The sequence below is a fragment of the Pinus tabuliformis genome, chromosome 2_2, assembly GCF_031772625.1.
Source record: "Pinus tabuliformis cultivar Carrire ecotype Pingquan chromosome 2_2, CPIR1, whole genome shotgun sequence".
NCBI lineage: Eukaryota > Viridiplantae > Streptophyta > Pinopsida > Pinales > Pinaceae > Pinus > Pinus tabuliformis.
The window spans coordinates 427794883-427820638 of record NC_142300.1 but is presented as its reverse complement, the minus strand read 5'-3'; the positions used below and the strand labels follow the sequence as shown (position 1 = coordinate 427820638).

Sequence of the window (25756 nt, the reverse complement as noted above, 5' to 3'; positions counted from 1 at the left end):
TATGTAACAAGCTTCGAATTGGTTCCTATTCATCCCTAATCCCTCCCATCATGGAGAAACTCCCTTTCTTTATGGAACCCCTATCCCACCATTACTAGATCTCATCCCTTGGAGAATGGATCCCAAACTTCCCACTCTTGGCCTATAAAGCTATCACAGGCTCGACGATTGTTGGAAGTACGCAAGTATGTTATTGGAATAAGGTTGGAAGGATATTCATTTAAGAAGAGGGTTGGAGATTATGTGAGGGGACTTGCAATATCAAGGCTTCAAGGTTGTAAGTATATTCGACATTTTTATTAATATAAAGGAAATTGTTCTTTCTAAATTATGATTCTATTGTTATAATGTATAGGATTCCTTGATAACCTACATAGATTGTGATTGCATATTAATCCATTTTAGTATATGATTGAGTTAAATAGTCCATTTATTTCTTATGATAGATGTTGGATGCTTTGATCTCATGTATGTTTATGTCTATGTATATCTCCTTCAGGACATCTCAAAGAAGTTGTGGGGAGCAACATGAAGATATCTAAAGAATCGAGGAGAAGCAGATGGTCGAAATATCTGAACAAGACTTCATCAGAAATTTTGATTTAAATGGTAAGTGGCCTTTATCATACTATTTGTTTCAATCAATCATACTCTAGAGAAAGGTAGAACTTCTTGGTTGCTTGTTACAATATTTCTTTGAGGTCAACGGAGATCGCTCTTGTCTACAAGAGGGATAAGTCCAAATAACAATCCTTGTGACTCTTGAATTTCTAACTTCTAGTGACCTTTGGACTTCTACAACCTTTGGAATTCTAAGTGATTTTTGGAGTTACATATTACTTCTGGTATTACATGTCTTTTGGACATCAATGACTCATTAGTTCATACATGACTCTTGGTCTTCCACTTATTTTTCTTTACAATGATTACAACAATACATCATGACTTCCACATCATTCTGTGATGAGACTTGACATGTCACTATATTTGATGACTGGGACCAATAGTGACTGATGACGTGGAGTTTCTCCAGTGTTTACATGGCTTCCAACAATATCTTCATTCTTCATGCAACCTCAATTGTTGATGTCCTCTACCCTACAAAGGGTCTTTGATCAAATGGAATATTAAGGGTATTTTGATTACCAAATATTTTTGGACTACCTGTAGTTGCAAATCACTCATGATGAACAACTATCAGCTTGAAAATCTCCTATTCTACTATGTTTCATGCCTTTTTGGTGCACTCAAGAGGGCCAAAATGGGCTTCAAGGAGCGTGGGAACACTTTTAAAGGATAAAGGGTTGAAGAGGGAAGGATTTGAGGCTTTGGAATGTGCTCATGCACTCAAAATAAGGGGACAATCAAGGCAGAGCCCACGACACAAGTCTGAAGGAAGAAGTGGAAGTCTTCGAGCTTCCCATGTCTATTGTGTGCTCATGAGAGAGATGGAGGGAATAGGGTGCACTCCTAAAGGTTGAAGGGTGAAGGATTTAGGACTTTGGGGTGCACTCATGCACTCAAGAGACCCACGAGGGCAAAAGGCACAAGTTTGAAGCCTGAAGAGAAGAGCTGTGTTCTATCAAAGTATGGTCATGCACTGAAAGGGTCTAGAGGGATCATGGTGCATTAGGGAAAGATAAAGGGAGGAGCTTCAGGCCTTTAGGGTTCACCTATGTTCTCAAATAGGGCACACTTATTTAAGTTGAAGGAGTGAACTTAAGGAAGACTGGTCTCTAGGAGGTCACACTTCAGAGTAAGGAATGGGGAAGAGGGTTGAGGAGCTTGCCTTCTGCCCTTGGAGGGTTCATGGTGTAATTTCGAACAATGAATGATTCCACATCAAGGCTTCAAAGTGTGCTTATGTGATCTTGGCCTTAGTGAGCTCGCTTTGAAACCAAATATTTGTCTAAGTATGGAATATAGGGCGAGGGGCGAACATGATGAGTTTAGACATAGAACCACATGCGACACATACCAACTCATCAGAAAGAACTTATAAAAACATTAACAATGATGAATATACATCAAAACACCACTTTATAAAATCCCTGAAGTGAATTGAGTGTAGTGTGTGCGATTGTGGCCCAAAAATGTCATTTTATGACAACAAAGATGTTATGACCATGAAATGCACCAAAATATGTTTTCATCAATGTGATGATGCTTGAAACAATTCAAAGACACTTGATACACATAAAATGAAACAGAACAACATTTGATGATCAAAGCGACTCTATGTACGATGGTGATAGTAGGCTCCAAAATTCAAATGTAGAAAAATTTTGGAGGGTGTTGTAGCAACGATATAACACTTGGTGACACACTAGGCGGACTTCAGCTTCTTTGTCTAGGAATAACTTTCAGTTAAGGGTCATGCCTATAGGAAGTATTGATTTCCTCGATTTCACTCTTTCTACCTATTTTTATATGTATCATCTCACTTTTCTCTGCTTGGTTGAACATATACAAAAGATGCACCATATCACAATTATTTCAATATGGGAAAGGATGATGTGTGCGTCAATTTTAGGATATTTAGAGTATGAATTTTCATGTTTGGTGTTGCTCCAATTGTAGTAGGCCTGAACAGTACCCTAACATAGTCACTTCAAGAGCACAAACATTGTGTCACCACCAACAAGCCTCGACAGTACCCCAATGAAGTCGCTTGCTTTACCTGCCTGTGCATGAAGCCTTTCTCTTCTTTCACCCTTTATTTATTTATTTTAATAGAACTGTCCATTAACACATATTATTTTCAATGGGAAGAAGAGGGATCCCAACTTATTGAGAGCAGAGGAGGTTTCCCCATTAAAGAAGTATTTTTAAGACCTATGATATTAGTTTTATCGCTTTAGATTTTCCCCTTCTCCTTTCTCTACTAGATTGGACAAGTGTTAACACACAAGTAGATTTGGACCAAGTTGAGTAGAATAGATACCATCATAGGCACACATCTAATATGTTCTTTCAAGGTTATCATTCATTACACCACAAAGTCTTTTGAGCCATGGAATTTACACAAGGTTATTATTTATGTACAACAACTAAAAAATAAGACACGATAAGAAACGAATTACATAAGAGATGAACAAGGGACACAAACAAAATAAAGGGAAACAAAAAAAACTATACATGAAGTGTAGCCTGTAGCTGCTATTGAAAGTAATGATTTAGATCTTAGTCATCTATGGGTAATAAGTTAATCCTCCCGTCTAATGATTTCATCTTGAAAGTATTGTCTCCAAGCTTTTCATCAACAGTAAATGGTCCAATCCACAAAGGCTAGAACTTTGTGTGTTTTCCCATTTCTTTGTGGGGTTTATCCCACTACAGGACTAGGTCACCTACATTAAATATCTTTGCCCCTATGGAGTTCTTATAAAATGAGTGCTTTACACAGTTCTAATGTACATCAAATAGATTTTTAGCCTTGTGCCTTTCTTCCTCGACTATGAATAATGTGTCTATCCTGCTATGAACCAAAATACAAGGTCTACCTTGTGAGTCTTGAGAGAGTTGGAAGGCCAGAATATAGAGGTTCAGATGCAATATAACATATTTAATATAAATTAGGAAGTATGGTGAGGTTTTTAGGGAAGGCTTTGGAGTTACACGGTCGGCCAAAAGTGCATTGGTCAAAGCTTTATGCCAGCTCCTTTGTTCAGAGAAGATGGTTTTCTTAATTAAATGGATAAGATTCTTATTCGTTGATTTAACCAAACCATTTGCCTGTGGATAATAATTAGATACATGTTTGAGTACAATTCCATTTTCTAATGCAAATTCATAAAGTTTCAATGATGAAAAGTAAGTCTCATTATCAAAGACAAGTGATGTATGAACACCAAACCTAGTTATAATATTATGTTTCAAGAAGTAAATGACTTCTTGGTCATTTACTTATTTGAGAGGAACTGCTTCGAATCACCGAGTGCAGTAATTTATCACTATGAGAATATATTGATGTTTCTTTGACTAATGGGGAAAAATATCTTCGATAAAATCTAAGCCTCACTATTGTAATGGTTTCTCAACTACTACTAGTAGGAGTGGGGTGAATGAACTCTGATTGCGACTGGTGCATCTTTGACAATCATGGCACTTGCGTACATAAGCGTGAGAATCCATAGACAGAGCGAGCTACTAATATCCAACCTTCATAACCTTATGTTTCATAGTGTCACCCCCATGGTGGCCACCTTCCAGTCCATCGTGTAAATATTTCAAGACCTTCTCTGTATCCTATGGCTTAAGGCATCTCAAAAAGACACCATTGTGGTGCTTCTAGAAAAGCACTCCATGAACCAATTGGTAAGATATTGTTTTTAAATGAATGGCCCTCTTATGTTTATTTGATAAGTGAGAGGGAAATGTTCCATGCTCCAAAAATTTCCATAAATATGCATACCATGGCGTTGTAGATGTGGACTGAGGAACATGTTCAATGTTATGCATTTCAATCTCTTTCTCCCATCCTGAAAGATCTTATTTGCGAGCATCTCTTGCTTCGGTGGCTATCTTACATAGGCCAAGACCTTTTATGGTATGAACTAGTTTGAAATCTAGGTAATATTTTTGAAGATAGGTCATCCAGTTAGCCCTTTTCTCATCCAACTCTTGTTTTACGGATTGTGTTCTTACTACTGGATGAGGTAAAATTATTATTCTGTGAGCTTTCAATAGATAGGGCCTAAAATATTTAACTTCCTTGTAATAAATATACGCTTTCTTGCTAATGGTAAGATAATTTGATTCCAAACCTTGTAGACTAGCACTCATAAAAGAGATAGATAACTCATTTCCTTCAATAACTTTTTGAGTCAACATGGCCGCAATTGAAAAAATTGAAGCAAACGTATAAAACAAAAAATCTTTGCTATAGTCAGGATTGAATAATATGGTTGCGTCAGAAATGACATGCTTAATCTCAACAAAAGCATCATTTTCCTATATATCCCATTTGTATACAACATCTTTCTTGATCATATCCTATTTGGTCTTGACTATCTGAGCATAATCATAGATGAGTTTTCTGAGGAAATTAATTTTCCATAAGAAATAATGCATGGCTTTCTTGTTCACAGGACACAAGATTTGCATGATGGCTCTCACCCTCTCGGGATCAATCTTAATTCTGCTCTTGTCATGATGTGCCCTAGTATAATTCCTTCGAACACATTGAAGAAACTCTTCTTGGGATTAAGATAAATCCCATACTTTCGACACAACTCGATTATCTTCTTCAAATGACATACGTGATCTGATATTTTCTTGGAGAACACAGTAACATCATCCAAATAAATAATGATGCTCTAACATATAAGGCCACGGAAGGTGATGTCCATTTCTCTTTGGAAAGTCACACCTACGTTTATAAGTCCAAATGGCATCGTATTGAAATTAAATGTTCCCCATTTGATACGGAAGGTAGTTCTTAGCCTATCTGGTTTCGCTACAAGTATTTGATTATAACCAGAGAAATAATCTAGTAGTGAAAACATTTCATACCCAGATATTGCCTGAAGGAGCTGTTCCATGGATGGCACTAGGTAATCATCTTTTTTAGAATCCTGATCAAGATTTCAAAAATCAACACATAAAGATGTTTCTCTAGAGTTATTTCAGACTGGGACCAAGTTGGAGATGCAAGGTTAATTTATGAACTTGAATATGATCTAAGCATCTAACAACTTCCTTAATTTCTTTTGGATAAGGGGTTCCAATTTTGGATGAATTTTTCATAATTTCTACTACAAATTATTTACCCCCTCTTTGATAGGAATGGCGTGCTAGATAATACAAGTGCCATGTGTCTTTAAATAGTCGTATGCCCATATGAATAGAACATGATATTGTTTGAATAGACAGATAAATGCCTCACATTCCTATGGAGAACAACACCTATCGAGGTTTACATCCTTTAGATCTTCTTGGGTCTCGAGATTGACTTGTTCAAATGATAACTTTGAGATTTGGGTATTATTGTTAATTGGTCCACTAAAGTGGTTTGGCAAGTCATATAACTTCTCCAAGGACACCACACCTCTAGGAATATTGTTTCTATTCATTGTATTGGATGCATCCTACAGAGCTTGATCATGCCCATCCCCATTTATGGCATCATATTCTAATACATACGCATTAGCCATAAAGTGGATTATTTGTTGGGTTTTTTTGGAGACATGTAAATTAGTGAAATTGTATGGTACAGGTAATTTATATACAATTTCAATAGAAAAACCATTTTTGAATGGAGACATCCTAGCGGGTGCATTTGCTAACGCATCTACTGTGACATTTCTAATTGTAGGAACAAAAATAATATTAAAAGATTTAAAACGAATAATTAAACACCATACCTCTTGTTGGTAGCTTTTAAGATGCGGTGAGACACATTGGATAGTATTCCGTACATGTCGATTAACCACCTCTAAGTCACCAATTACCATGAGAGATTTTACCATTAGATCGATGGACTTCCTTAATCAAAGCATGAGTGTTTCATATTCATAAGTATTTTTAGTACACTCAAAATCTAGATGGCATGGGAGGATATGCTTCTTATTGCATGGGTATATAAGAACACAACTACCTCTAGAACCGTCATGTGCCTTTGAACCATCAAAATATAAAGTCCAAATATCATGAGCTACTGAGCTACTTCCTATACTACTATTACTACTTTACTACTATTATGTACATCTATATATCATGTTTCATTTGAACCAATTGGAGAACAAGGAAGTACCTCCAGCTATGTATTTGGTGGAATGGGTGATGGTTGTGCCTGATAACACCCGATGTTGGTATCAACGAAACAATTCCCCGAAATCAGATAAGAAAAAGTAAGATCTTGATTGTGGCCCTCAAGTGGTGTCACAGTGTGTTTCATGTAAAACTCATTGTTCACTCGAATCTGGTTAGTCCTACCCTTATGGAAGCCACAAATGTCACCAATGTAGTTTCCCACCTTGGCAAGGTTAGTTTTGTGACACTTAGAGAGGGTGCTTTTGATGTAATGATGTAAGATTATCCATCCCAGACTTATGTACATGATTATATGATATAGACCTAGTTTGGGTCACCTGGTTGCTATGTGCTTATGATAATATCTATGGTTGTGTATAAGAATTAATTTTGATTAAGAGAATATTTTCAATGTTTTCTCTTTTGGTATCCTATTTTGGACATAGGTGTATGACATGGATGGTGATCTAGGATTGAGACACATAAATCCATGGATGATCATGGTTATGTGGAACATATGATTAATTATGATTTACGGATGATATATGATTTGTATGATTATATATGCATAATCGTGTACTAAGCAGGATGTGGCAGGGGACCTGGTTATTTGCAAACAAGGATGATCTAATTATCAAATGACTCTGGAAGTCATGATACATGATTTTTATGATTATATATGCTTAATCTTGTATTGAGTAGGATGTGACAGGGGACGTGGTTATTTGAAAACTAGAATGTCCAAATTATAAATGGTTGTGGAAGTCATTTCTCTAGAACCAAAATAACTGTGGAAGTCATGCACAATCTTTGGTAAAATGTGAATAAGTTAATTATGAAACTCATTTGATTCCTTTGATCTATGAGATTTTGATGTGTGAAGGTCTTCAAAACAGGCCTTACCAACGAACCATCAGATGGGTATGAGCTCACAATCAGTACCTTAAGCTGAAGCATGGAGTTTCAAAGTAGAGTAGATGATAAGCCGTGGAAATTAGGGCGCTGAGTCCTAAACCCGTGAAAGATAAATACGTGGAGTCTTGGATCTATAATAAAAGTATTACGACACAAAGTCCTAAATCCATGAAAGGTAAAGATGTGGAGTCTTGAAAATTTCAAACCTTGATGAATTCCATTTCAAAAACCTCCCCTAGAAAATTTGGGTTCGGGTCTTCTGATGACATACTAATCTATAGAGAATATCAAGAGCATCTACAACATGTTGACAGAGTCTTTTAAAAATATTGGAAGATATAACTATACGAAAATCCTTTCACGTGTTCCTTTAGGGTTTGATTGGAATACTTGTGTCATATTGCACTTCGTGAAGGCATCAAAGTGGTATTTTATAAAATTAAAATTTATAATGCAATGGTCAATCCTCAAAATCTTGAAGAAACTTATATGATTTTTAGGATTGGTGGGACATTTAGCACAAATTTGTTAAGAATTATGGTGAAATAACATCACCTCTAAAATCATTGTTAAAGAAGGAATAATTGTCTTTGACCGAAGAAGCAACGAAAACAAAATTATAGGATTTTTAGGATACATGGGACATTTACCATAAGTTTTTTAAGATTACGGTGAAATAACATCACCTCTTACATCATTGTTAAAGAAGGAGTAATTTTCTCTGACTAAAGAAGCAACCAAAACCTTTCAAAAACTTAAGAAGGCTATGTGTGAAACTCTTTTTCCTTGTACACTTTAGAAAAACCTTTTTTGGGGAGTGAAATGCATCAAGCCATGTAATTGGTGCAATTTTAAAGTGAGAAGGAAGCCCCCTTTCCTTGAAAGAAACAAAATTAAAGATGGAAGCCATTAGAAAATGGTGGAATTAGTGAATGAAAGATACCTCCATAGATTCAGAAAAACTTTGTAAAAACACTTAGAAAGTGATTATTAAAAGTAGCTATTAGATAAAATTTGATGATATAAGAGAAACAATTTCCTATGATGAGAATGTAAAGTAAATTACAATGAGAAGGTTCCAATGCAAAATCAGAAAATGGGCATAATGTCAATAAGCTTAAGTAAAATTATCAATAGAGATGTATATTCAAGGGGAGTAAGCCACTAGGAACATGTTTAACATGCATGAGACTTGGATCTCAAATGAGTAGAACACTCATAATTATGATGGAAATATCCTTGCATTGTATTCAAAATGGGAATTAAAAATGAATGTTGTAGGTACTCCGGTTTTGCTAAAATGCTTTAGACTATAAATTCTTAACATAAGAAGACACACTCATTTTCAAAGAAATATATACGAGAAAATACTGCAACAAAATTAGAAATTTAAGTACATACTATTTATACTTTTGAAGTTATTTATACCAATGCATAACAAAGATTGAAATATTTTCAGTTTAACTAAATAGGTAAAATAATACCCATGATATTAGTGAACATGAGGGATCATCATTAAGATAGATTATAAGAATTAAACAATTCACATGGTTGTTGAAAAAAAAATTGTTTTTCCTAGAATCTTCTAGTAACAATCAATAAGGATTGTAAACAATTTATTAAGATTATCTAATAGAGAATCATAATAATACTATAAATATTATAAAGACAAATTTCTTTATAATTTTGGTAAAAAAAAATATCATTTAAATTAAAAAAAAATTAATGAATATTTTTAAATATAATGTTTGTAAAATATAGTTTTAAATTTAAATTTAGATATTTAATAATAGAAATTGAAAAATCTAATTCTTAGAAATGAAATATTTAATAAAAGGTCTTCAAAAATTTGTTTGAAAATAAGTCCATGTAAACAAAAGAAAATCTTAAATTTAAAATATAATTTACTCAAAATTTAAAAGATGTTGATGAATCACTTTTAAATAATTTTAAAAGAATCTAATTTTTTTGAATGAAATTGTAGTAATTTGTTAGATCATTTATCTAAAATATATTTTAATCATTTAAATAATAATATCATGTAAAAATAAACAATCGAATATAATAATTATAAATATTTTTATGCTTAATATTAATTTTTAATAACACAATTTAATATAGTGAAAAAATTGATTTTTATACTTATTATAAGTATATATATTTATATAAGCCCATGGGGCTTTGGATTGACAATGAATGGGTACATTGTTAAGGCACTCCTTGCCATAGGTCATTGATTCAAATCCCCATAAGTGCTTACCCACCATATATATATATATATATATATAGATAGATAGATAGACATATATATATATATATATATTATTTTATTAAATAATAATATTCATATTTTAAATTCAACTTTAATATAATCCTTCAAAATAAGAAATTACATAAGATTTAAAATAATTTTCGATAAATAAATCACTAGAAAAAGCAAACCATATTAGAAATGTTATTTTGTATAAAAATTTAAGACAAAATATTATCTAAAAAATTATATATATATATAAACTTATAAGATCATGATACTAAGAAATTATATATTTAATAATTGTCATATAAGTAATATAATTATATAAAATACTAACAGTTTTTTTTTATTAAAATGTATTCCTAAAAATTTTAGTTATGATACTAAGAAACTAATTATTTCTTAAATGCTAAAGGGTATGATTGGATATGATTATTGGTCGTATATGATTGGATAGTTAAATTCTATTTACATCTAAATTATAGATATCGAACTGATTATTTAAAAAATTTTAAAATCTAAAAACGTATATGAAAAAAGAAAAAACACATTTGTTAATTAAAATAATTTACCTAATGTTTTGGTGGCAGTTCAATTGCTTAATCTAAAAAATATGAAATGATTAAATCTCTCTCCTATAACCCGGCGTAAGGAAAAAAAAAGACATAATTACCTGTCCTAAGGGAAGGAAGACATAGACTAACTGATAGTTACCTGTCAACCAATCTACTAGGTTCTTTGGGTCAAAGAAAAAAAACAAACAATTCACATAATGACCAATACAGGTTTGAGTTTTTTCACCAAAGTACAGGTTTGAGTTGTTTATGAAGTGGGAATGATTATTTATATGTATCTATATATACTAATAATAATAGTGCGATTGGAGTTTAATTTATTAGATAATAACAGTAAAATACATTCACAGTATAGTATCATAAACCAACTTGAAAACATATATAACGTCTTTATAATGTCTAATATCGAAAATATACAACGTATTTATAACGCATATTGACGATTTAAAAAAGAGCAGAAGTTGGCTTTTCTTGTGACACTGTAGACACACCGACACTGTACTCGGATAAACCTGTAGGCTAAGAATCAAAATGTATATATATTAAACATCATAACAGTTACAAGTTGACTGTTATTACCGAAAAAAATGTCCCATTACAAGGCGGGAAAGATGTCCTATTATCAGATACTGTGCATCACCAAACAAGAGAGTGATGGACACCAAAATTTCCTAAAATGTCAAGTTAATGTCCTCGATATAATCACATCATTTCAACCATCCAATATAATTAAATCATGGCTGCGAATATCCCTGATTGGAAGTACCACCGGGATCTGAGTTTTCTTCACACCGAGAGAGTCACAAGCCTTGTGAAATTCGCCGAACCGTTCCCTTTCTGTACCAGTCGCAGAAGATCAAGTGAATTACAGTGGTTGTGTTTTAGACAGAAGTGTTGACTTGTTGCTCGTAAGAGCGCTTCAGTGTTGAAGCTACAGAACGAGACCAGAGCTTGAGATGTTCTTTCATATCCACATCTGTTGCATTTAGGTTTGGCAGTTCCCAGTTTTCCAAAGGCGATTCTTGAAACCCTAAATTCTTGGTGCAATTTTCAGGGTCGGATAATCGCTTCAATCCAGGAAGAAGACTCAGTAGTCGCGGGGTCAACTGGTCCTTTCTGAACTCGAAGCCAAGCTCCATAAGACCTTTTAGCTCTTGTAATTCTAGATCGACTCTACTTTTGGGGCCTCCTTTGCTCTCCTTCTGCGTCAGCCGCTTGCGACTCGAAACAGTCTCTAACTTTGGCAGAGAATTTGGTTGAGGCATTTGGAGGCACATGTGTTCAGCTGAGGACTTTCCTTGTCTTCTCTCAAGAAGCGAAGCAGGGAGCTGCCCTGTAATCCGAAGTGCTGAATCGCTCATGTTAGGATTTGGTAACTCGGATGAAACGAGAGGAGCGTCGCCGTTCTAATTCCCAGACCAAACAGGAGTAGTATATGAAACTTTTATAAGGAGTGGATACATGTGGACCAATGCCTACCATATCAACCAGAAGTAATGTGAAAGGAGGACGGCTGTTGTCGTGCTACGAGCTAATCTTGTGGTTAACGTGGAGTTTAGGTGAACTTCATAATTTAGAAGCTTCTAATCTTTCGTCTGGTCGGTCACCTGACAGACCATTTGCTGGAGCCCGAGTGACGTACGGTTTTACGGTTAAATTGAATTTATTATTTGTCTAACATTCATAAGTGGAGTTATGGCTATAGGTTAATGGTTATATTTAGGGAAGTACAAAATTTAATGGTTATGTTAATGGTTAGATTTAGGGAAGTACAAAATCTAATAAATGTTAATGGGTAGAGAGAATTTTTTAAGTCATCAAATTGGCAGTTATATATATATACACAAAACGAACAATTAATTTGATAAATGAGTTAATAAGTTCTCTACTTATATTAAAAAAAAAATTTAAGTCACTTAATAAATCCATGGTTCTAAAAATTAAGTAAAAATATACAGATTTCAAAATAGTTAGTAAGTAAAATAAAGAAAATACCCACAAATATCAGTAAAAAAAATTTTGTTAATATTTTTGTATAAGTTGATAAATTTAAATTATTAAATGTATATTTATTAAATTATCAGTGATTTTTTTATACATTCAAAAATATATTTTAACTAAAATATTAATGAATTATTATTTTTTATTTTATTAATATTTTTGTATAAATTGATAAATTTAAATTATTAAATTTATATTGATTAAATTATTAGTGATCTTTTTATACATTCAAAAATATATTTTAACTAAAATATTAATAAATTATTTTTTTCCTTTTATTAATATTTTTGTATAAATTAATCAATTTAAATTATTAAATTTAAATTGATTAAATTACTAGGCTCAATCTTTTTAATTACTAATACTCTTTTTATATGTTCAAAATATATTTTAACTTAATGAAAAATATTTTTCTTAAAATATATTTTAACTAAAATGTTAATAAAAAATGTGTATCTTACTATCTCAAATTCTAAAAAAACCACAAATACAAAACAGTTAAATTTTAGTTAAAATAATTAACAAAATGAAAATAAATCATCCTAGTCCGGATAAATGTTCTCTTTGAGTCCTAATCAAATTCCAAACCAATAAAAACCAAAAATATAAAACAAATTAATGTTCATGAAAATAATGGAAGAAATGTTCTATTTCAGTCCATTAAACTCTGAAGGGAAGGCGCGAGCAATTTTTTGCAAAATCTTCACGTAGGTCAACGGCCTTCAAGCCAATGTAGATGGCCAAGATTTCTACATGAGAGAATATTCAAGTCAATGGAAAAAGTTTGGGGGCTTCTACATGATATAGACATCAGCAAAATTGACATCTGTTCGGTGGGATAACGGTGGAATTGTAAAATTATAACCGCTGTATGATCCAAATCTTATCCTTGAACCTTGCACATCGGTCTATAGGCATAGATTTACTGTATTGTTTCTTGGTCCTCCATTAGCGGACCCCTTCATTGTTACGGTCAATATGACCGAGGATCCCGATAACTGCGGAATCTTCGCAATCTTATCTTACAACCTTACACAGAAATTTATTGAAATATGTTTACCGTTTGTTTCTTGATTCTCCATTAGCGGACTCCCTTAATTATTAATTAATAGAAGAGGAGGTACAATGTCTTAAGTGATTACGTAGAATCTTCTTTCACCTACCATATAAAAGACTCCCCAACGTTTCCGTGTGGACATGCTAATAAATTTATCGCCTTCATGTGTATCAAAACTTACGGGAGCCCCTGTAATCCGTGGGTCGAATTTCCTGTAACTGGTTGCCTTTCGCGATGTTTTATTAAGTACAAGTTTACCGGAAAAAGCGTGCTATCTCTAGTTCATGGTTGACAATTTCATTTCCACGGATAGCGAGATTGGTGGTAAAATTTGAGATTTTACAATGTAAGGAGATCTGTACAACCCGACGTATGTTATACAACTGTCCCACATTGCTTACTAACCTTGCTTAACATTTCAAGCATTTTGGTCAGAGGTTCGATTTAAGATTTAAGAATTTAATAAACTAATTTTACTGAGATTGTAATTTTGTATTATTTAAATTGTAATTTTTAATATATTAATGAATTAAATATTATGGAAAATCTTTAAAGCATTTAAATTGTAAAGACCCAACGACATAAAGTTACAATTTTTTCAATTTTGAGTCGAATTCAACAAAAATCACCAAAACACTCAAATCTTCTTAAACTCAACAAGTTAAAACTACAAGTTTCCCAATTTTTTAACTGGATATCAAGAAAACTAGACAAAGATGTTTACCCAAACAAACCTAAAAAATGCTATAATGATTTCATTACACTAATGTTTATAGATTATATATTTTATAATGGTACTCAGAAGTCTTAATTCAAAATCTATATTCAATGGCTAAAGGTTTATCCATATATTACATTAGGTTTTAAGACAAATGTTTTATAGATATGTTTTACAATGTTGTCCATGTGACCTTATTCAAATTCTATGTATAATGGCTAATTAAAAGCTAATCCATATACCATTTTAAGTTTAACATAGTGAAAATTTTGGATCACATATTCTTCGAATGGTTTGTAATTATTTTCTAAATTTCTATCACATCATATAATAATGGAAGAAAATTGTTTGGTGATTTTTCCAAAGCATTTTATGTCAATTTTCTAATATAATATTTTAGGGTGCACACTAGTCATGCATAGTTCAAACATGGGCCATGTACACATAACAAAATGCTAAGCAACACAATTCTATGCAAGAGAACACCATACTAATAAATCTATGTAGATTGAGTGACATGGTTTCCTCTCCACTAAGCGTTTGTGGGCGTCCTCTAGTCCATTGGATTAAGAATTAGTTTTTACATGTTCATGTATATGTTGTGTCTAAAATTTATAAAAATACTTATTTGTACAATTTTTGTAACATAGTTGTATATAAAAGACCATGTTGAACGTAGATTTAAATAAATTTGAGTAAAATGCAATAATTATGGAAGCTTCATAAGAAAAGTACTTAAACGTTTGTAATGGATTATAAAACAAAATAGCCCAAAATCTAGTCCTTATCATGAGTACAAAATAACACAGTAACACTACAATTTCTATAGCTTGACGTTCCTTCACATTCAACATGGTCTTAAAAGATTTCCACCACAAACCCAACCTCAAATTCTTGTTGGCACTGTTCCAAACAACCACTGTTGAGGAGGTTGCTCCAACATGTGTGCTAGATGTTGTTTCAACGAGCACTTGAACCTTTCTAGTGACTTATTAGCCATTGCAAGGATTTCTTCAACAAGTTAAACCACCACCCAACCTACTACTTTCTTCGAAAACATGGTGTAGATCATCCAAAAAACATCTAATACCAACTTCATAGAGAATTTGAGCTCTAATAAAAAAATTTGCAGACATAAACCTCTTCCCCAAATTTTTTCTTTTCATCATCTCCAATTGTGTGGCATTGCCTTGCCTCGAGTGGCTTGACCAATTTGTGCCTATTACAATTAGACTACACCGCTTAACATAAAATCTACTCACATATTTATTTTAAGGTGCAATAATTATATGCATAGCCATGTCCAACACATCTTAATCCGTCCAAAAATAGGCATAAATTTAGCCATAATTTTAAAAAAATCTAGCAATACTTAGCTAATAATATAATTTAATGAACACAAAGAATAATAACATCCAACCAAGTAAAGCAACCACAACAAACATATACATGTAAAGAAACCCAAGGATGGGTGGCACCCAAGGTAGATGTGTTTGGAGTTAAAAAAAATATTATAACTACAACATAGGAGCATGGACATTTTTCATGTGGCTCATCTCCATACTATAATTACACAATGCAAACATAAGGCAGGTCACTTACAAAAACTATCAATTCAACCCTTCGAGCAAGGACAAGCTTCCATCTTTGCTTCCATCTTGCAGCTCATGTTTCTCTACCTTTGTCATTTAACCAATGCAGTTCATTTGATTGTGCCTTTACCTTGAGCTTAGCACAACTTCAAAACTTTTGGAATGACATATTTTCTCTTATAATATATGCACTTGCAACTCCCTTCACTCTACGGTGAACCCAAACGTTATCCATCATCTTGCTTCATTTTGATGACTTATCAACAATTTTTGCATCAAGTCATCCCAAATCATGCCAAGGCTACCTAGTTGTCCCACTCTGCTTGGTCCATCTATCCTACCATGCCCAGGTTCCCTTAATTGTGCTTAGTTGGCCCCTATGTTGCCAGGAAACGTGGGTTCAGGGAAGGTGACAAGTACACCATTTTTTGAAACCAGGTGCGTGGGTTCTTTGGGGATATATATATATATATATATATATATGAATTTGTATATTTTACAATTTTAAGCAAGAAAACTAAAATATTTATGATTAAAACTTTAAAGATTTAAACATGCACATCGTTGAACATTCAACATTCACATTGAAATTTTAAAATTTCTAGTTGGATACCAAGTGCAAATTGGAGTTCACATATTAATAAGAATCATCATATATGTCCATTGTCATACTACATTCAAAGTTTGCCTTAAGGCATCTCCAAATATGAACTAGGAAATTTTAAAATACTAAAATAAAAATAGCTAATAGTGAACAATGGTTTCCTCAAGCCATGTAATCAGCGTCCATGTCATCAACATCACTCAGATCTTCAGTTAGCATGCTCTCAAGGTAGGAATCACTCTCATCTTGAGGCTCTTGCTCATCCATAACAACTGGAGGTAGCTGAATAAGGCCATTTAGTTGTATCTCCTTGTCCACATACATAACCTCATCTATGTATTGGTCCCATCTCTTGAAAGAACCCTACTTGTACCGACGGTCTTTTCGAGATATGAGATGAAGTGTGTTATGAATGTACACTAAGCTCTTTTCGTTATTTGAGCCCAACTTGTTTCTCTTCACTAAATGGATAAAGACATAAGTACTCCAATTCCTCTCTCAAGATGAAGAACTAGCTACCTAGAATATTAGAGAAAACCCATTAAATTAATTAAAAATTTGAAAATGAAACGAAAATGAACCCAAAAAAAACCCTATTTTGGGGTTCCAAGTAACCAGATGTACCCGTGAAGACAAAAGAAACTAAATTTAAAAAAAAAAAAACGAGGTTTTTCATAAAAGAACCTGGTTCTTATGCATTCTTTCTGAAAAGCTCCCGTACTTAGGGACAAGAACCTGAGACCTGAGACAGGTTCGAAAACCCCACGCCGGGTAGGTGGGCCCCCGTGGTTGTGTTTCAATCTTTCCAAAGGCAACTCCTTTGATAATGGGATGATTCACCCCTTAGTCTGCAAACCATAGCGAGGACCCAAGGTGTCCGAACATGTATAAAGGCAACCCGCATAGTTTAGTACTCTATCCATTAGATTCCGGCATACATCGTCTAGTGTTGCACCTTTCGGAGGTTAGCTTTTCACAGTAAAACTCTGTCGCCACCTTGACAGTACGCCAACTGCCATCCGCAGGCGGAGGACTTACAGGGCCTCTTTTGTTCGAATTATGGCAAAGCAGCGCCTTCCAGTCGAACTTGGGACAAAGCGTTTGGTTGAGGCAGGTCAATGCACATACGATGAGATGAAGACTTTCCTTGGCTTTTTTCATAAGGGAAACACGGGGCTGGTAGGTTCAAAGTTCTGGATCGCTCGTGATTGAATAATTTAATTCGGATGAAATGATCGTGATGGAATAAGATAACTCGGATGAAACGAGAAGAAGAGCGAGCAGAGTCGCGATTCTTCCCCTACAGTGTAGAAGCACTAGTTGAATCCGGATTGAATACGTGTGGGCTAGTGCGTACTACATGGACGAAGGTGTAAAATAAAAATAATATAAAATAGAAATGGGAAAAGAGCATGGTCATTGTCGTTCTACGAGTTCATGTTGTCGTTAAGTTAGACTTTAGGTGGCCTTCATCATTAAGAGTTTATTTTCTCTGTTTCATTTGGTTGGGTCACACCAGCTGGACCACCATTGATACACATTATTTTCACAATCCGGGGAGCCGAGAAAAGAAGGGCCGGGAAATATATATATAATACCTTCGTGTAGGTTGCACCCTGACAACGCGCTTCACTCAATGCAGATATCCGAAATTTCTACACCGACATCTTAATCCTGTTAAGGCGACTTGGGGTTTCGGCATAATCAGACCCGAAAGGAACGTGAAGAATGTGTATACTAAAAATTAACAATATTGACATATATTAACAAAAACTAATTGAGGAAAACCTTTATAACGTATGTCCAATGGTGTATGCATCAACTACCCATCTGTATCTAAGATACCAATACACGTTAATAATCATTAGTTTACAGGAAAGAGCTCTGATGTATTGGATGTTTATCAGCCTTTAGTGAAATCCTTAATTGCTATATTTCTCCTTTTTTCCGTCCGGATATATGTGAAATGGGCAAATAAGTTGGACCCCTACTTTGCTTGACAGGGATTAATTATATTTACTATTAGCAATGCATAGAATTTATGTGACCTCACGTCTAACACATAGTTATATACGTTTAGAGTGTTTTACCAATCTCTTTTATTGATTCATCTATATTTTGGAATTTTTTAACCGGAATTTGATTTACTTATCTATTTATAAGTCATAGACCATTTTCATTATAATTTTTTAGTTATAATTATATTTTTAATCATTATTTCAAAATGCCTTATAACATAATTTAAAATATAATATAATTTTAAAATTAAACATAAATTTGAGTTTAAAATATAACTCACATTTTAAAATATTCCTAAAATTTGTAATGATGAAATTATTAGAAAACAACATTTCATTTGGAATTATTAAAACACTCTTTCAACTCCGGGATAAAAATAAGTATCATGAAAAAAGCTTTTACATGTGGACATATTAATAACAAAGACACAAAGAATCATTACTTTTGTGGTTAAAATGAAGATGCATGTGCACTATATAGCCTCATTTGGAGTTTGATTTAATAATATATAATAGTTGTTGGAGCAATGAAATAATGGAGAGAGTACATTTTAAGTGTATTTTTGATTTTTTTATGGATTTTTCATTAGAATGGGATGGAAAGATTTTTATTTGTGTTGTTTAAACTAGTTTTTTAACTACATATATGGATTCAACACCATCAAAAGCCTTAGCAACACTTCTACAGTTCACCTCTTAAACTTGTGATTTCAATAAATCCCTACTATATTTTTGACAAATTAAATTGTAAAATAAACCAAAAAACTTTTCAAAAAATTACACATAAAAAATAACGTATCTTATTACTATTCTTAATTTAACAACAAGCTTCATAAAACGCCATATTTTCATTCCCTATTCATAAATCAGACCCGAAAGGAACATGAAGAATGCCTATACTAAAAATTAACAAAATTGACATATATTAACATAAACTAAATGCGGAAAACATTTATAACGTATGTCCCGTCTGTATCTAAGAGACTAATACACGTTAATAATCATTAGTTTATAGGAAAAAGCTCTGATGTATTGGATGTTTATCAGCCATTAATGAAATCCTTAATTGCTAGATTTATCTTTTCTCATCGTGGGGATATATGGTGAAATTGGCAAATAAGGTGACCCTTACTTTGCTTCACAGGGACTAATTATATTTACTATTAGCAATACATAGAATTTATGTGACCTCGCGTCTAACACGTAGTTATATACGTTTAGAGTGTTTTAACAATCTGTTTTATGTTTGATTCATCTATATTTTGGAAATTTTTAACCGGAATTTGATTTACTTATGTATGGACTAGTTAGAGACTATTTTCATTATAATTTTTAATTTACAATTATATTTTTAATTATTATTTCAAAATGCTTTATAATATAATTTTAAAATTAAACAGAAAATTGAATTTAAAATATAACTTAATTTTAAAATATTGCCAAAATTTATAATCATGAAATTATTAGAAAACAATTTTACATTTGGAATTATTAAAACACTCCTTCAACCTTCGGATAAAAATAAGTATTATGAAAGAAGCTTTTACATGTGGACATATTAACAACAAAGAGACAAAAGAATCATCACTTTTGTTGTTAAAATGAAGGTGCATGTTCACTATATAGCCTCATTTGGAGCATGATTTAATGCATCATAGTTGTTGGAGCAATGAAATAATGGAAGAGTACTCTTTAAGGGTATTTTTTGGAGTTTTCTCTGGATTCTTGTTCGAATGGGACGAAATGTTTTTTATTTATGTTCTTTAAATTGGTTTCTTCACTGTTTATATTGATTCAACACCATCAGCAGCCTTAGTAGCATTTGGGCAGTTCAACTCTCAAACTTGTGATTTCAATAAATCCCTATCGGATTTTTGACAAATTACATCGTAAAATAAACCAATTTGTTTTTTCAAAAAATCACACTTAACACAATAATATATCTTATTACTATTCTTAATTTAATTACAAACTTCCTAAAATGCCATATTGTCATTCCCCATTCCTCGTTTTCTAATTGGTAGAAATGAACTTATCCAAATATCTACTTGATTTTGACACTCTAGGAATCATTTTTCATATTAAACACATAAGTTGAACTTTCATTCACAAGTCAAAGGAGCTTTTGGTATAACCATTTTAATGAGGAATTTTTTTTTGGTTTTTAAAATATATTTCAAAATTATTTATTTGGATATTTCTTCAATATAATTATACTTTGAGTATGCATTCAACTTTGCTTTGATTGTTTATTAGTTTGTTTTTAACCAAAAAATTATGCCACTTATCCATAGCTTAATATTGAAAACTCATTTTTTGTTATTTCTTATTACTATTTAAATTTATTTATTTGTAAGATGGTGAATGGTCTTATTGTGAGCTATTTAGTAACTTTCATTTTTAGTAGTTAATAAATTTTTGTTTTTAACTTTTCTCATTCTTTTTTAATTTTCTATTATTTCCATTTTCATCAATTATAGTTTTTCCTCCATCTTTTCAATTTAAAATGATATATATATATATATATATATATATATATATATATATATATATATATATATATAAAACAATATTAGTTAATTATATCTCTTAATTTTTTATAATAACATTCAACAATATATTTTTTTGTTTTTTGGTAATGATATTCAACAACACAACATTTTAGCTTAGTTTAATTAAATTATATTTAAGCTAAGCAACAAATAGTAATTAGTAGATAGCTACTAACTATTAACTTTTGTTTTAATATCTTTTAAATTTAAATTTCAATATTTTAATTACAATATCTTATTTTTTTTTAATGCTAAAATTTTCAATATTTTTATTTCTAAAATTTCTAAAATATTTTATAAATTTAAACTTATCAAAAATTATTAATTTATTTTATTTTATTTTATATACATGAATGGATGTGTGATTTTAAGTTTTGTTATAAATATAAAGAAACCTAATTTAATATTATTTAATTAATAAATATTTAATTAATACATATAATATTTTGTTGATATTGATGCATGATTTAAAATTTCAATTCAAATCTCCTCATGCAAACCTATTGCCAAAAACACATGTTAAGCATCATAACTCCACATTACACAACACACCATGAGAAACATAAAAAGATTGTGGTTTATTCATCTCTAAGGGATTGTAACCATAGAATCCATTGTGGGATTTTATACATTTAGTATTGTATGTATACATTTAATATGAATTAAATAATTTTGAGTGAATATTTTTCCATCACAAATTTATTTTTATATTTTTGAATAGTATTTGTATAGAAATCTTATTAATATTATCAATATAGTGAAAGTAAGTTGATATAGACATAATATTAATAAGAAAATAATTCTTCAATATAAATATAATTTAACATGCATTAATATGAGGGGATATTTTAAGAATAATAAAGGAAAAATATTTCCATTTTAATAGGTAAAGCATAAAATTTTTACTAGATGTTGACTTAATACATTTATATTGTTGTATTAGTAAGTTAGAATTTTCAATTGTGTTTTTTTATTTTAATTGTATAGCTTGTCTCATATATATATGATCATCTGGTATTACCTTTTCCTTTTAAATTGGAGTATGTTCATTAAATTTTTATAATTTTTAAGAAATTTAGATTGTTATATTTGGTCTATAACTCTATGATCCTAGTGTTTTCCTCAGCCAATTAAGATATCATGGTTTTTATTTATACTTGGAAGTTTTTAATAATGAAATTTTGAGTAGACCACGGAGTAGCAAACTACCCATGATAAATATTTCAAGTTTTGGTTTATTATACTTATGGTTAGATATCCTATGGAAGTTAGGGCTTATGACTAATCCTCAGATAATCCTAAAATGAATTATCATTTTACTTTTTCAATAACCTATTTCTAGAAATTTTTTAATAATATTTTGTGGAAAGTGAGGAAAAATATCATATTTTAGGTGGTTAAATTTTAGATGTTGGTTCATTATGATTTCGTAGGTACAATCTATGTAATATAGGTTTAAGAAAGGCTTAAGATAGGTTTATAATTAACCATGAAAGAAAATCTAAAAGAGCCATCTTGTAATTTCTAGCTATATTATTTTTTTTATGAGTATTTAGATTATGAAATTTTCATAATATTGTAGAGACATAGCAAGTTACATATAAATATGTTTTCATCTCTTAGCTCATCATATTTTTTGAGATATATCTTGTGTAATTTAGGGTTATATATTGTGAGATATATCTTTTGGAATTTAGGGTATTTGACTAATCTTGAAAGCTTAATCAAGCCCTTTTGGAATTTTTTCAATAACATCATTTTTAAATAAGTTTCATACAATTAAATTTTTAAGAGTTCAAGAAATCATATTAGAGTATTAGAGGGTATAAATGAAGCATAATTGTTCAAATTTTAGAGATATATAATGACAAAGGCTAACCATCAAAAAAATCTCCTAATTAAGGTTTTAAATGTGCACAACTTAGAATTGGCATAGATTTTGATTGGAAAATCCATTTTCGGGTGACTAAACATTGTGATAAAGAGGAGTACTATTATTATTTGAAAATGGTTATAAAAAAAATACCATAACTCATAAAAACTCAAACATGACATCCAAAGAATGTGAAGTGTCAAAATATAAATTCTCCGAATTGAAGAACCAAGTTGATGATATGACTTGCTTTTAGGAAGTACTTAAAAATGAAATGGGAAGTAATATGGAGGAAATTGAAAATAATATATATAAGGATATGGATGAAAATAGGGAATAAGTAAAATCCATGAAGGATGCAATACCTAAATCCATCAAGGAATAAAAGCAACATCTTGTGAATTACATGGAAATATTCTCTCAAAAACTACATGTTAAAAGGAATATGGAGATCTAAGAAAATCATTAAAATAATGAGAGCAATTGAGTTGGGAATCAATCACATAAGGAGAGTATTTTGTCACAATATAGAGCACAAATGCTAAATTATAAAATTATGATCAATCAACACTCCAAGATATGTGGCATCAAGGGTTCAATTTGGCAGCAGGAAACTACTTCATTGCTAATGGTGATATGAGGATGTTTGATGGTATGGATCCTATAACATCTATATCCTAGATGAAACAATGAATTGATCTACACCAAGTGTTAAATTTACAAGAGGTAATAGTTTCATCATTGTATTTAGAACAAGATCAATTTGTATCGTATCAATGGCTTTGTAAAAGAAAAAATAATTATATTGTATATTTGTTAATTTTTATAGAGGAATTGATAACATAGTATAAAAATGAAGAGAAATGCACTCTTTATCCAATTGGTAAATCTTCAAAGAAGAGATCCAATTATAGAGCACATTAAACAATCTGGAAAGTTAAGTCTTGTAGTAAAGAACTTTCCAAAGGATAATTTGTTATACCTTTTTATGGGAACTTTAAAGTAAAGCCACCAACTTGAACTGCATCACTTTTGAACCTAAATCCCCAGAGCAAGCTTTAATTATGGAAATTTAAGTAAACAAATGCATACTAGAAGAGTCATCATTGATAACTATAAAGAACATAATATTCCTTTTCCTATCCTCACTTAAATGGCAAGGTTAATACTTTAGAAATTGCACAAAAAAAGAAGAAAGTGCTTATGTTTTGACTATGTGTCAAGGAATATATTAAGGGGATTAAATATAGTGAGAATAAATTACTATACATAAAACTTGAAGAGGAAGAAGAACAAGAATTGGAACTGTCATAAGAAGTAGAGCTAGAAGAGACTACTCTAGAACAATATCTTCTATTTCATTATCTAGCATCACTACTCCACAAGCTCTCCAATTAGGATGATTGTCAACAATAAAATGGTAATGATGTTGATTGATTTAGGCAGTACCCATATCTTGATCAATTATGAATTACAAAACTTTTCGAATGCTTTATTTCCCTAGCGTCATAATTTCAAGTAATGATTGCAAATGGTGGCACCATACATTAGTTATAGAAGTTGCATAATATTATGATTCATATAGGGGAGTATTTATTAGCTAGTCTCGTGACTACAATCCAAATGAGTGGTACTAATTTTGTATTCAACGTCTAATTGTTACAATCATTATGAATAGTGATGCTTTTTTTCATTATACCATCATGAGTTTTTCCTTGGAAAGAAACAAATTTGAAATTGAAGGTATTGAAGGGAAACCCTCTATAGTGGTAAGATCTAATAAAAACTACTCAGAAAAGGACACCATTGTTTAATTGTACAAATATGCTCACTAAATGTTGAAACATATATATACTCTTATCTAATGGATATTTAAAAACTATAAAAAATAATTCCAAACTATTTGAAGAGATGTCTAAGGGTCGTCTACCCACTCAAGATCATGACGATGCTATTTGTTTGCAACCTAGAAGTGTACCACCTAACATTAGGCCTTACAGGAATCCATCTGCGCAGAAAGGTGAAATTTAGCATGTTCACTGAATAAATGTTAGAGACAGACATCATTTAACCAAGCCAAAATGCTTTCTCTTCATTAGTGTGTATGGTTGTAAAAAAGGATGGCTCATGGCATACATTTCTAGATTATAAAGAATTGACAACATGACCATAAAAGATAAGTTTCCTATTGAAACTATCAATGATCAATTATTATATGAATTACATGGATTGTTTCTCTATACTTATTTGAAATTATATTAATATCATTAAATTAGAATGAGACAAGAAGATGTTACCAAAACAACCTTCAAAACATGTTAAGATAATTATGAGTTTTTTGTTATGTCATTTGGACTCACTGATGCACCTTGAAAATTTCAAACCTTGATGAATTCCATTTCGAAAAGCTCACCTAGAAAATTTGTGTTAGGGTCTTCTGATGACATACTAATCTATAGAAAATATCAAGAGCATCTACAACATGTTGATAGAGTCTTTTAAAAATATTGGAACATATAAGTATATGAAAATTCTTTCATGTGTTCCTTTAGGGTTGGATTGGAATACTTGTGTCATATTTCACTTCATGAAGGTATCAAAGTGGTATTTCATAAAAATAAAATTTATAATGCAATGGTCAATCCTCAAAATCTTGAAGAAACTTATAGGATTTTTAGGATTGATGGGACATTTACCACAAGTTTGTTAAGAATTATGGTGAAATAACATCACCTCTAAAATCCTTGTTAAATAAGGAATAATTGTCTTTGACCGAAGAAGCAACCAAAACAAACTTATAGGATTTTTAGGATTGATGGGACATTTACCATAAGTTTGTTAAGA

The 25756-nt window shown here is 31.5% G+C and overlaps 1 protein-coding gene across 1 annotated transcript; it reads right to left on the bottom strand.

The window, feature by feature from the left end:
* Positions 1-11378: 11378 nt before the first annotated feature.
* Positions 11379-11858, bottom strand: LOC149193094 (uncharacterized). Its single transcript, XM_089407208.1, has one exon. It carries the CDS (start codon positions 11856-11858, stop codon positions 11379-11381), a length of 480 nt encoding a protein of 159 aa, XP_089263334.1.
* Positions 11859-25756: the final 13898 nt, after the last annotated feature.

Bases quoted from the DNA above. Each gene is read 5' to 3' on its own strand.
- LOC149193094 (XM_089407208.1), bottom strand. From the start codon at position 11,858: ATGAGCGATTCAGCACTTCGGATTACAGGGCAGCTCCCTGCTTCGCTT.